General features: G+C 38.6%; 1 protein-coding gene across 15 annotated transcripts in view; it reads left to right on the top strand.

Annotated features, from left to right (window-relative positions):
• The window catches only part of CCDC18 (coiled-coil domain containing 18), a 172,711-nt gene that overhangs the window by 91,981 nt on the left and 67,633 nt on the right, over positions 1-13,097 (top strand). For all 15 annotated transcript variants that reach the window (XM_021090190.1, XM_021090199.1, XM_021090200.1 and 12 more), the window contains one exon: positions 2,077-2,544. In XM_021090190.1, coding sequence (XP_020945849.1) covers positions 2,077-2,544 — 468 coding nt within the window. The remainder of the gene's footprint in view (positions 1-2,076; positions 2,545-13,097) is intronic.

The following is a 13,097-nucleotide window of genomic DNA, read 5'->3' as shown; positions in this document are numbered from 1 at the left end:
TCAACTCCTAGCCTAGAAACTTTCATATGCTGCAGGTGCAGGCTTAAAAAGAAAAAAAGATTTTTTTAAAAAAGATTCTACGTTTGCTTTGTCGCAGTAATTATCCCTGCTCACTTATTAGATATTACCAGAGATAAATACTATTGTATTGCACTTGTCCTATTCAAAAGTTTCTAAGTTCAGCTACTTTTAGGAAATTGTCAAAATAGCAGCAATTAAATGAACCATAGATACAGAGATCTTAGAACTTGTGCCATGATTAGCCCATATGCCAGACAGAAGGTAGAATTTCTTTGCTTTCTGACAGTAGCTCTCTAAAGTCAATATGAGTTGGCTCTACAGTCTAAATTGAAGAGGAGTTAATGAGGATAACAGAAAGGAAGAAAAAAAGCTAATAGAAGAGCAGAAGCTAGCATGAAAGTAACAATTAGAAGTAACTATAAATAATGAGAGCAAATCCATTAACAGCAGCAGCAATCAATGACGGAGAACAGAAATCAAAGTGAAGGAGAAGAGAGGAAAAAACACTGAGGTGACTGATCTTTCCAGCTCACTTCCTTTCGTACCCTAACAAGTACCCTGGTATTTGAGGGTCACTGGAGTAAGGGCAAAGCTCGGTCCATTTTCTGAGACCTGAGGACATCACTGCGTTGTGGCATGGTACGATGATGATCAAGTCAGTGACTTTCTTTGAGTCTTAGGAAGTTGAATTATGTCTAATGTAGTCATTATACTACATTTCTTTGTAAAATTTAGGTGTTATATTTAATTTATGTTAAATGTACATAAATGGGTATCTCCTACTTATCTGAGGTAAAAGTGACTTGTTGATCCCACTTACAAATCAACTTTATCTAGATAAAGTAGTATAAAGACATGAGAGAACTGAAATATGCATGTTAAACGTTCATTTGGTAATGCACACTGTGGTTATCACAGTTTTAGTTATAAGCACGGTATTTTGGTAAATATTAGAAACTATCAATTTTTTTTTTTTTGTCTTTTTTTTAGAGCCACCCCTGAGGCATGTGAAAATTCCCAGGCTAGGGGTCAAATCACAGCAATGCCAGATCCAAGCCACATCTGCAACCTACTCCACAGCTCACGGCAACAAAGAAACTGTCAATTTAAAAGTGACTTGTTTTAGGAGTTCACCTCATGGCTCAGCGGTTAACAAACCCCACTAGTATCCATGAGAACTCAGGTTCCATCCCTTGCCTCACTCAGTGGGTTAAAGGATCTGGCATTACCATGAACTGTGGTGTAGGCCGGCAGCTACAGCTCTGCTTTGACCCCTAGCCTGGGAATGTCCATATGCCATGGGTGTGGCCCTAAAAAGACAAAAAAAAAAAAAAAAAAAAAAAAGCAGAGTATACATTTATTTATTTCCTATTAGAAATTCCAAATGGGAATCTTTTATGTGTGTGTATAGGTTAGATTAACAAGTTATAGTGTGTTTTTATACTTTTGCAGAAAAAATTTTAAATGTAAGATTTTAGTCTTGAATAGAAATTTATATTGTTATTAGTACTAAGAAAAAAATTCCATAAGGAAAATATAGTTTTCATGGAATTCCTTAGTATAGTTTAAGCATATTCCTAGTTAATATAGGTATTGTCCCCAAATGAAGGCTTTTAACAGAGCTTGGATATATATATATTTTTTTTGTTTGTTTTGTTTTGTTTTTTTAGGGCCACACCCATAGCATATGGAAGTTCCCAGGCTAGGGGTCAAACAGGAGCTACAGCTGCCAGCCTATGCCACAGCCACAGCATTGCTGGATCTGAGCCACAGCTGCAACCTACACCACAGCTCACGGCAATGCCAGATCCCCAAGCCACTGAGTGAAGCCAGGGATCGAATCTTCATCCTCATGGATGGATATAGTCGGGTTCATTTTTACTGAGCCACAATGGAAACTCCAAGCTTGGAAATTTCTCTAGTTGTTATAAAAAGAATTCCTGTGCTGGGTCAAAGTTTAAGTTAGATGACTTCTAAGAGTTTGTGATTTTCTAAATAATTTATTCATTTAACAAAAATTTAATCAGCACCTACTCTGTACCAATTTTTCTACAGGAATCAGAATTAACCAGATTACAAGCCAAAATTTCTGGACATGAAAGGGCAGAAGACATCAAGTTTCTCCCAACCCCATTTACATCTCCAGTAGAAATTACACCTGATACTCAAGATTCAAAATTTGCTAAGCATTCTCACATAGCTTTTTTCAAGCGTGGAAAACTACGTCGCTCTATTAGTGCCAGTGACCTTAGTTTCAAAACTCGTAGCGATGAAGCTCTTTCTGAAGAATTATTGCAGGACTTAAAAAAAATGCAACTGGAACAACCTTCAGCATTAGAAGAAAGCCAGAAGGATATGTCTTATACCCAGTCAGACTCCTTTAAACCTCTCACATATGACCTAGAAGATGATAATTCTGAGAATAATGACTTCAGTACTCTTAGTGGAATGCTAAGATATATAAACAAAGAAGTGAGACTATTAAAAAAGTCTTCTATGCAAACAGGTGCTGGTTCAACTCAGGTATGTATTTCATAACTTAGAAGTTATAATAATTTGCCTCCAATGAATATCATTTTATTGTTAGCAGGAAAAAAACATACATTTAGATGAAGCAAGCATTCATGCCGCTAGGTGGTGTACGCAAATATTGAAAGTATTAAAAAATTCATTGTAGGTTTAGGATGCTTTTACCCCACACAATAGTGTTGAAAATTTAGCTTTGAAAATTAATTTTTGTTTAAATATCTCGTATATTAAATATAATTTATATTTGATTGAAAACTAGTTCTACTTCATAGTAGGAAAGTATTTGAACTTCAGAATATTGGAGAATGTTTTTTGGAGTTCCAAAAATTAGTTGTTTTCATTACCTCCTGGAAACCATTCTGGTAAAGATTATTAAGGTAGCCTTTTTTTTTGGTCATAGACTTCCATAGTGGCTCATTCACATGGTTTTTCTTTTTTTTTCTTTGGTCTTTTTTGTTGTTGTTGTTGTTGTTGTTGTTGCTATTTCTTGGGCCGCTCCCGCGGCATGTGGAGGTTCCCAGGCTAGGGGTTGAATCGGAGCTGTAGCCACCGGCCTACGCCAGAGCCACAGCAACGCGGGATCCGAGCCGTGTCTGTGACCTACACCACAGCTCACAGCAACGCCGGATTCTTAACCCACTGAGCAAGGGCAGGGACCAAACCCGCAACCTCATGGTTCCTAGTCAGATTCGTTAACCACTGCGCCACAACAGGAACTCCCTCACATGGTTTTTCTACTCTCACTATTCCTTGAGTATTTCATAGCGAAGAGGCAACTTTATCCCGAGTATAGACACCTTACAGACACTCAGTATTTTAAAAGCAGTATTTATATGTATAAATATATATGCAAATACTATATATAAATATATATAAACATTGTTTATAAGCAGTTTATATTATAATTAACATATATATATATATAGGTTGCACGCAGAAATAAAAAGTTCTTTCAGGTAATTTCATCTTTATTCAGATGCCCATTTACCCAAGTTAAATTCTGTGCACTTATAATTTTGTTTATTGCTAGTGTTAAAGGAAAGGTAGAGTGTAGCTCCTCTGATCAGGAAATTCCTGTTACGTGAAATTTAAAATAAGGTATTTTATTTTATTTTTTAAATGTTTAATTATTATTATTTTTTTTAGGGCTGCACCCGCAGCATATAGATGTTCCCAGGCCTGAGCTACACCTGCTGGCCTGAGCTACACCACAGCCACAGCAGTATACGACCTACTCCACTGCTCACAGCAACACCAGATCCTTCACCCGCTGAATGGGGTCTGGCATCAAACTTCAACTTCATGGTTACTTGTTGGGTTCATTACCGCTGAGCCATGACAGGAACTCCTATTATTTTTTATTATACTTGATTTACAATGTTCTGTTGATTTCTGCTATACAGCAAAGTAATCCAGTCATATATGTTCTTTTCCTCATATTATCCTCCCTCATGTTCCATCACAAGTGACTAGATACAGTTCCCTGTGCTACACAGCAGGATCTCATTGCTTATCCATTCCAAATCCATTAGTTCGCATCTACTAACCCCAAACTCCCCATCCATCCCATTCCCTCCTTCTCCCTCTTGGCAATCACAAGTCTGTTTTCCACGTCCATGAGTTTTTTTCTTTTCTGTTGATGGGTTCATTTGTGCCATATATCAGATTCCAGATATAAATGATATCATATGGTATTTGTCTTTCTCTTTCTGACTTACTTCACTTAATATAAGTCTCTAGTTCCATCCATGTTGCTGCAAATGGCATTATTTTGTTGTTTTTATGGCTGAGTAATATTCTGTTGTCTATATATACCACATCTTCTTAATCCATTTATCTGTCAGTGAACATTTAGGTTGTTTCCATGTCTTGGCTATTGTGAATGGTGCTGCAATGAACAGAGGTGCACGTATTTTTTTCAATGAAAGTTTTGTCCAGATATATGCCCAGGAGTAGAATTGCTGGATCATATGGTAGTTCTATATCTAGTTTACTGAGGTTCCTCCATACTGTTTTCCATAGTGGTTGTACCAATTTGCATTCCCACCAACAGTGAAGGAGGGTACCCTTTTCTCCACACCCTCTCCAGCATTTGTTATTTGTTGATTTGTTAATGATGACCATTCTGACCAGTGTGAGGTGGTACCTTATTGTAGTTTTGATTTGCATTTCTCTGATCTTTAGTGATGTTGAGCATTTTTTCATGTGCCTGGAGGCCATCTATATATCTTCTCTGGAGAACCCATTTTCCAATTGGGTTGTTGTTATTTTTGCTGTTTGAGTTTTATGAATTGTTTGTATATTTTAGAGAGAAGCCCTTGTCAGTTGCATCCTTCGAAACTATTTTCTCTCATTCTGTAGGTTGTCTTTTTGGGTTTTTTTTATGATTTCCTTTGCTGTGCAAAAGGCTTGTCAGTTTGATTAGGTCCCATTGTTTTGTTTTATTTTATTTTATTTTATTTTATTTTTTGTCTTTTTTTCAGGGCTGCACCCACAGCATATGGAGGTTCCCAGGCTAGGGGTCTAATCAGAGCTGTAGCCACCGGCCTATGCCAGAGCCACAGCAACATAGGATCCGAGATTCGTCTGCAACCTACACCACAGCTCACGGCATCCCTGGATCCTTAACCCACTGAGCAAGGCCAGGGATCAAACTCACAACCTCATGGTTCCTAGTCAGATTCACTTCCACTGTGCCAGGATGGGAACTCCTATTTTTGTTTTTATTTCCATTGCTTTGGGAGACTGACCTAGAAAACACTTGCATTTGTACAGTTGGTCACAGACAGTGTTTTGCCTATGTTTTCTTCTAGGAGTTTGATGGTGTCTTATGTTTAAGTATTTCAGCCATTTTGAGTTTATTTTTGTGCATGGTGTAAGGGTGTGTTCTAGTTTCATTGATTTACATGCAGCTGTTCAGTTTTCCCAGCATCACTTGCTGAAGAGACTGTTCTATTCCCATTTTATATTCTTGCCTCCTTTGTTGAAGATTAAATGACCATAGGTGTCTAGGTTCTCTATTCTGTTCCATTGGTCTGTATGTCTATTTGGGTACTAGTACCACACTGTCTTGATGACTGTAGCTTTGTAATATTGTCTGAAGTCTGGGAGAGTTATGCATCCTGCTTGGTTTTGTTTCCTTGAGATTGCTTTGGCAATTCTGGGTCTTTTATGTTTCCATATAAATTTTTGGATTGTTTGTTCTACTTCTGTGAAAAATGTCATGGGTAATTTGATAGGGATTGCATTGAATTTGTAGATTGCTTTGGGTAGTATGGCCATTTTAACAATATTAATTCTTCCAATCCAGGAGCATGGCATATCTTTCCATTTCTTTGAATCCTCTTTAATTTCTTTCATTAATGTTTTATAGTTCTCAGCGTATAAGTCTTTCACTTCCTTGGTCGGGTTTATTCCTAGATATTTAATTTTTGGAGGTGAGATTTTAAAAGGTATTGTATTTTTGTATTCCATTTCTAATTTTTTATTATTAGTATACAGAAATGCAGCCAATTTCTGAATGTTAATCTTGTGTCCTGCCACTTTGTTGAATTCATTGATTAGTTTGAGTAGCTTTTGTGTGGAGTCCTTAGGGTTTTCTATATATAGTATCATGTCATCTGCTTAGAGTGACAATTTTACCACTTTTCTTGCAGTTTGGATACCTTTTATTTCTTTTGTCTGATCGCTGTGGCTAGGACTTCCAGTACTATGTTGAATAACAGTGGTGAGAGTCAGCATCCTTGTCTTGTTCCAGATTTTGGTGGGAAGGCTTTCAGCTTTTCTCTGTTGAGTATTATATTGGCTGTGGGTTTGTTATAAATGGCTTGTATTATGTTAGGGTATGTTCCTTCTGTACCCACTTTAGTAAGAGTTTTTATCGTGAATGGATGTTGGATTATGCAGAAAATGCTTTTCCTGCATCTATTGAGATGATCACATGGTTTTTAACTTTTCTTTCGTTAATGTGGTATATGATAACGTTGATTGATCTGCATATGTTGAACCATCTTTGTGAACTTGGAATGAATCCCACTTGGTCATAGTGTGTGATCTTTTTATATGTTGTTGGATTCTGTTGGCTAAAATTTTGTTGAGAATTTTTGCATCTATATTCATCAAAGATAATGGCCTATAATTTTCTTTTCTGTTAGTATCTTTGGTTTTGGTATTAGGGTGGTGGTGGCTTCATATAATGTCTTTGGGAGTGTTCCTTCTTCTTCAGTCTTTTGGAAAAGTTTAAGAAGGATGGGTATAAGTTTTTGTACGTTTGGTAGAATTCGCCTGTGAAGCCAGCTGGTCCTGGACTTTTGTTTGTAGGGAATGTTTTTATTACATAGTCAATTTCCATTCTAGTGATGAGTCTGTTCCATTGATCTATTTCTTCTTGATTCAGTTTTGGCAGGCTGTATGTCTCTAGAAAGTTGTCTGTTTCTTCTAGGTTGTCAGATTTATTGGTATGTAATTCTTCATAGTATTCTCTTATGGGTTTTTTTTTTTTTTTTGTATTTCTATAGTACCTGTTGAGATTGCTCTTTTTTCATTTCTTATTTTGTTTATTTGAGTTCCTTCTCTCCTTTTCTTGGTGAGTCTGGCCAGAGAGGTTTGTCAATTTTGTTTACCCTTTCAAAGAACCAGCTCTTAGTTTTATTGATTTTTTTTTTCTTTTCTTTCTTTCTTTCTTTTTTTTTTTTTTTTTTTTTTTTTGTCTTTTTAGGGCTGCGCTTGGGCCATATGGAAGTTCCCCTGAGGCTAGGAGTCAAATCTAGCTGCAGCTGCCAGCCTACACCACAGCCACAGCAATGCCAGATCTGAGCTGCATCTACAAACTACACCACAGCTCACGGCAATGCCATGTTCTTAAACCACTGAGTGAGGCCAGGGATCGAACCTGTGTCCTCATGGATGCTAGTTGGGTTCATTACCACTGAGCGACAATGGGAACTCACTTTCTGTTGCTTTTTGAATCTCTATTTTATTGATTTCCTCTCTGATCTTTATGCTTTCCTTCCTTCTGCTGACTTTAGATTTATGTTCTTCTTTTTCTCATTCTTTTAGATGGTAGGTTAAGTTGTTGATTTGCGATTTTTCTTCTTCTCTAAGGAAGGCCTATATCACTATGAACTTCTCTCTAAAATCTTCTTTTGCAGCATCCCGTAGATTTTGAATGGTTGTGTTTTCATTATCATTTGCCTCAAGGTATTTTTTAATTTTTGTTTTTTTTCCTCATTGACCATTGGTTTTTTAGTAGCATGTTGTTTACTCTGCATGTAGTCAGTTTTTTTCTCATTTATTTTCCTGTGGTTGATTTTTACTTTCATGCCATTGTGGTCAGAGAAGATACTTAAAATAATTTCAGTTCTTGTGATGGGTCCAGTCATCTTTTCTATTTCATCTTGGTTTAGTCTTGGAAGATAGTACTTTTCTAAGAATTTGTCCATTTCTTCTAGGTTTTCCATTTTATTGGCATATAGTTGCATATAGTAGTCTCTTATGATCCTTTGTATTTCTGTGATGTCTGTTGTTACTTCTACTTTTTCATTTCTAATTTTATTGATTTGAGTCCTCTCTCATTTTTGCTTGATAAGTCTGGATAAGGATTTATCAATTTTGTTGATTTTTTCGAAGAACCAGCTTTTCATTTCATTGATCTTTTCTATGGTTTTCTTTGTTTCTATTTCATTGATTTCTGCTCTGATTTTTATGATTTCTTTCCTTCTACTAACTTTAGGTCTTGTCTGTTCTTCTCTCTCGAGCTGCTTTAGATGTAAAGTTAGCTTGTTTATTTGGGCTTTTTCTTGTTTCCTGAGGTGGGCTTGTATTGCTATAAACTTTCCTCTTAGAACAGCTTTTGCTGCATCCCATAGGTTTTGGAGTGTTGTGTTTTTGTTGTCGTTTGCTTCTAGGTATTTTTTAATTTCCTCTTTGATTTCTTCAGTGATCCATTGGATGTTTAGTAGCATGTTGTTGAGTCTCCATGTGTTTGTGTTTTTTGCAGTTTTTTTCTTGTTGTTGATTTCCAGTCATATAGCGTTATGGTCGGAAAAGATGCTTGATATGATTTCAATTTTCTTAAAGTTACCAAAGTTGGATTTGTAGCCCAGGATATGATCAATCTTAGAGAATGTTCCATGTGCACTTAAGAAGAATGTGTATTCTGTTGCTTTGGGATGGAATGTCCTATAAATATCTATTAAGTCCATCTGGTTTAATGCATCATTCAGGGCCTGTGTTTCCTTATTGATTTTCTGTCTGGTTGATCTGTCCATTGCTGTAAATGGGGTGTTAAAGTCCCCCACTATGATTGTGTTATTGGTGATTTCTCCTTTTAAGGTTGTTAGCAGTTGCCTTATATATTGTGGTGAACCTGTGTAGGGTGTGTAGATACCTAAAATTATTATATCTTCTTGGATTGATCCTTTGATCATTATGTAATGTCCTTCTTTATCCCTTAAAATATTCTTCATTTTAAAGTCTATTTTGTCTGATATGAGTAGTGCTACTCCAGCTTTCTTTTGATCCCTGTTTGCATGAAATATTTTCTTCCATCCTCTCTCTTTCAATTTGTATGTGTCCCTAGAAGTGAAGTGGGTCCCTTGAAGACAGCATATATATGGGTCTTGTTTTTGTATCCATTCAGCCAGTCTACATCTTTTGGTTGGGGCGTTTAGTCCATTAACATTTAAGGTAATTATTGATATGTATGTTCTTATTGCCATTTTATTGATTACTTTGGATTTGTTTTTGCTGCTCTTTTTTTTTTTTTTCCTTCTTTCTTGTTCTTTTCTGCCTATAGAAGTTCCTTTAGTATTTGCTGTAAGGCTGGTTTAGTGTTGCTAAATTCTCTCAGCTTTTGCTTATCTGTGAAGGTTTTGATTTCTCCTTCAAATCTGAATGAAAGCCTTGCTGGGTAAAGTAATCTTGGTTGGAGGTTTTTTCCTTTCATTATGTTAAGTATATCATGCCACTCCCTTCTGGCCTGCAGAGTTTCTGCTGAAAAATCTGCTGATAACCTTATTGGGGTTCCCTTGTATGTTACTTGTTTCTTTTCCCTAGCTGCTTTCAAGATTTTCTCTTTGTCTTTAATTTTGGTCCATTTGATTAATATGTGTCTTGGGGTGTTCCTCCTTGGGTTTATTTTGTATGGTACTCATTGTGCTTCCTGGATTTGAGTGAGTGATTCCTTCCCCATGTTAGGGAATTTTTTGGCTGTTATATCTTGGAATATTTTTTCTGTCTCCTCTCTCTCTTCTCCTTCTGGCACCCATATAAAACAGATGTTGGTGCGTTTAACGTTGTCCCAGAGTTCTCTGAGACTCTCTTCATTTGTTTTCAATCTTCTTTCTCTTTTCTGTTCTGCATCCATAATTTCCACTCATCTGTCCTCCACCTCACTTATTCGTTCTTCTGCCTCCTGTATTCTGCTGTTAGCTGCTTCTAGTGAATTTTTTATTTCAGTTATTGTATTTTGCATCTCTTCTTTTTTGAGTTTTATATCTTGTATCTCTTTGGTCAGTGTTTTCTGTAAGTTAGCCATCTTTGCCTCCAGTTTATTTCCAATGTCTTGCAACATCTTCAGCATCAACAATCTAAAGTCTTTTTCCTGGAGTCTAAGAATCTCTTCCTCGCTTAGCTGTTTTTCTGGGCTTTTTCCTTTCTCCCTCATCTGAGTTATAGTTCTCTGTCTTTTCATTTTTATAGGTTTTTGGTGTGATGACCTTTTTACAGATAAGAGAGTTGTAGCCTCTCTTACTTCTGATGTCTGCCCCCCTGTGGCTGAGTCGGTATGGGGGGTTGCTGTAGGCTTCCTGCTGGGAGGGGCTGATGCCTGCCCACTGGTGGGTGGAGCCGATTCTAAGCCCTCTGGTGGGTGGGGCTTAGTCTCTGGATGGGATTAGAGGCGGCCGTGTGCCTGAGGGGTCTTTAGGCAGCCTGTTTACTGAGGGGCGGGGCTGTGATCCCACCTGGATTGTTGTTGGGTGTGGGGCTTCTCAGCCTGACTGATGGGTGGGGCCAGATTTTCCCAAAATGGCCCCCTCCAGAGAAAGGCAACTGCTGAATATTCCTGAGAGCTTAGCCTTCAATGTCCTTCCCTCACAACAAGCCACATTCACCCCTGTTTTCCCAGGATGTCCTCCAAGAACTGCAGTCAGGTTTGCCCCAGATTCCTATGGAGAGTTTGCTTTGCCCTGGGACTCAGTGCATGTGAAAGTCTGTGTGCGCCTTTTAAGAATGGGGTCTCCGTCTCCCCCAGTCCTGTGGAGCTCCTGCACACAAGCCCCACAGGCCTTCAATGCCAGCTGCTCCAGGGCTCTTTCTCCCCGTGCCAGATCCCCACATGTGAGAGTTTGATGTGGGGCTCAGAACTCTCACTCCTGTAGGTGAGTCTCTGTGAACCAGTTAGTTTCCAGTCTGTGGAGCTTCCCACCCAGGAGGTATGGGGTTGTTTATATCGCAAAATCACCCCTCCTACCTCTTGATGTGGCCTCCTCTTTTTCTTCTGGAGTAGGATATCTTTTTTAAGGTTTCCGATCCATTTGGGTGAAGAGTGCTCAGTCTTTAGTTGTGAATTTTGTTGTTTTTAGGAGAGAAGTTGAGCTCCAGTCCTTCTATTCCACCATCTTAATCCCGTCCTCAGACACATTCTTTAAAAAAAAAAAGAGTCTATATTTTCTTACTTTCCTTCCCCACATTTTGTGATTTTGAAGTTCCTTTTTAACATCTTCATGTTTGTCCTTTTGATGTTCCTTGTGTTTATCATCACTTTTACAATAGGTTTTTTTCTTCCTTTTAGATCTGTACACCGAATTATTTAAGTGATTACTTCCCGGTTGTGATTTCCTCCATCCTATTTCTTCTTACTTTTTTATTTAGAGGATCTCTTTCAGTATTTCTTTTAGAGTGGGTTTAGTATTGCTATACTTTTGGGTTTTGTTTGTTTGAGAAATTCTTTGTTTTTCCTTATATGTTAAATGATATTCTTTCAGGGTAGAATATTCTGGGCTGCAAATTTTTCCCTTTTAGAACTTCAAATATGTCTTGCCACTCTCTTCTGGCCTGTAGTGTTTCTAGTGTAGAGAAACCAGCCGACAGCTTTACAGGGGTTTCCTTAAAATCCTTTTTCTCTTGCTGCCTTTAGAATCCTCTCTTAACTTTTTCCATTTTTATTGTAATATGTCTTGGTGTAGGCCTGTTTGGGTTTAACTTGTTGGGGCCTTCTGTGCTTCCTGTGTCTTGATGTCTGTTTCCTTTAGATTTGAGAAGTTTTCAGTCATAATTTCTTCAAATATGTTTTCAATCCCCTTTTCTTTTTCTTCTCCTTCTGGAATCCCTATTATGCATAGATTGGCCCACTTTATGTTATCCCATAATTCTCTTATGTTGCTTTCATGTTTTTTCATTTGGTTTTCTGTCTGCTGTCCTGATTTGGTGATTTCCATTATTCTGTCTTCAAGTCACTAATTCGTTCCTCTGCATTATTCATTCTGCTCTTCTGTGCCTTTAACTCGGCTTATGTCTCTGCAAGTTAATTTTCTAGTTTTTCTTGGCTCTTCATATTTTCTGGTTCCTTTCTAATGTCATCTGCATTACTGTTCATATCTGCTCTTAGTTCCTTCATATTCACTCTTAACTCCTTCAGTATTTTCACCGTCTCTGTTTTGAACTCAGTTTCTGTTAGACTGCAGAGGTTTTTTTCATTGTTGCTCCTTCAGGTGAATTCTCATGTTTTTTTAAGTGGGAGTGGTTCCTGAGCTTCTTAATTTTGCTTATATTTTTCTTATTCTGTGAGTTTAGGGAAAACAACTACTGTAGTCTTGGGGGACTATTTATGTGCATGAACAATCCTGGGTATTTTGTGAGGGATTACTTTTTATTTTTAGGGCATTGTGCATTCTTCCAGGGAGAAGGAGGCAATGGGCTAAGCCAGTGCCTGGTTGCTGGGCCCTTGACAGTGACAAGGATCTGAGGGAAGGTGGCCCAGGCTACTCCTAGTTGGAGGACCCTGGGAAGTGACAGATCTTCAGGCCAGTGTGGGGAGTGCCTAGAGCATTTGGTGGTGGCAGCAGCAGGGTATGTGTGTTCCCAGGGGAGTGACAGTAACAACAGATGATGCTCAGTTGCAGTGCCCTCCTGTGTGCTGACCTCAGGTGACTGGGGCCAATGGGTGCTGCCTGTTCATGGATCCCTGGTGGTGGTGGGCTACACCCACCTCTGTTGTCTGAGACGACTGCTGTGGTTTGCCTCCACCACCTGCAGATCATACAAGAGGTGCCACATTGCGCTTAGCCTGCCACTGCCCTCAACCTGCACAAGAGGTGTCCCATCGCCTGTAAACTGCACAAGTGGTGCCTTGCCATCCGTAGCCTATGCCAGAGGTGTCTGAGCTTGCACTGGCATTCCATGACGTCCTGCCCCTCCTTCTCTTGCCCTCCCCAACAAAGGCGCCTTGCTTCTTCAGCAGGCCCAGACTTCCTCCCAGGTTCCCTCAGCTGTGGTGCCCCACTCCCCAGCCCTTGGCACACTGCTCCCTCACCCCTCAGGCTATC

The sequence above is a fragment of the Sus scrofa genome, chromosome 4 (genome assembly GCF_000003025.6).
Source record: "Sus scrofa isolate TJ Tabasco breed Duroc chromosome 4, Sscrofa11.1, whole genome shotgun sequence".
Lineage (NCBI taxonomy): Eukaryota > Metazoa > Chordata > Mammalia > Artiodactyla > Suidae > Sus > Sus scrofa.
The sequence above is the reverse complement of the archived record's forward strand: the minus strand, read 5'-3'. Positions and strand labels throughout refer to the sequence as shown.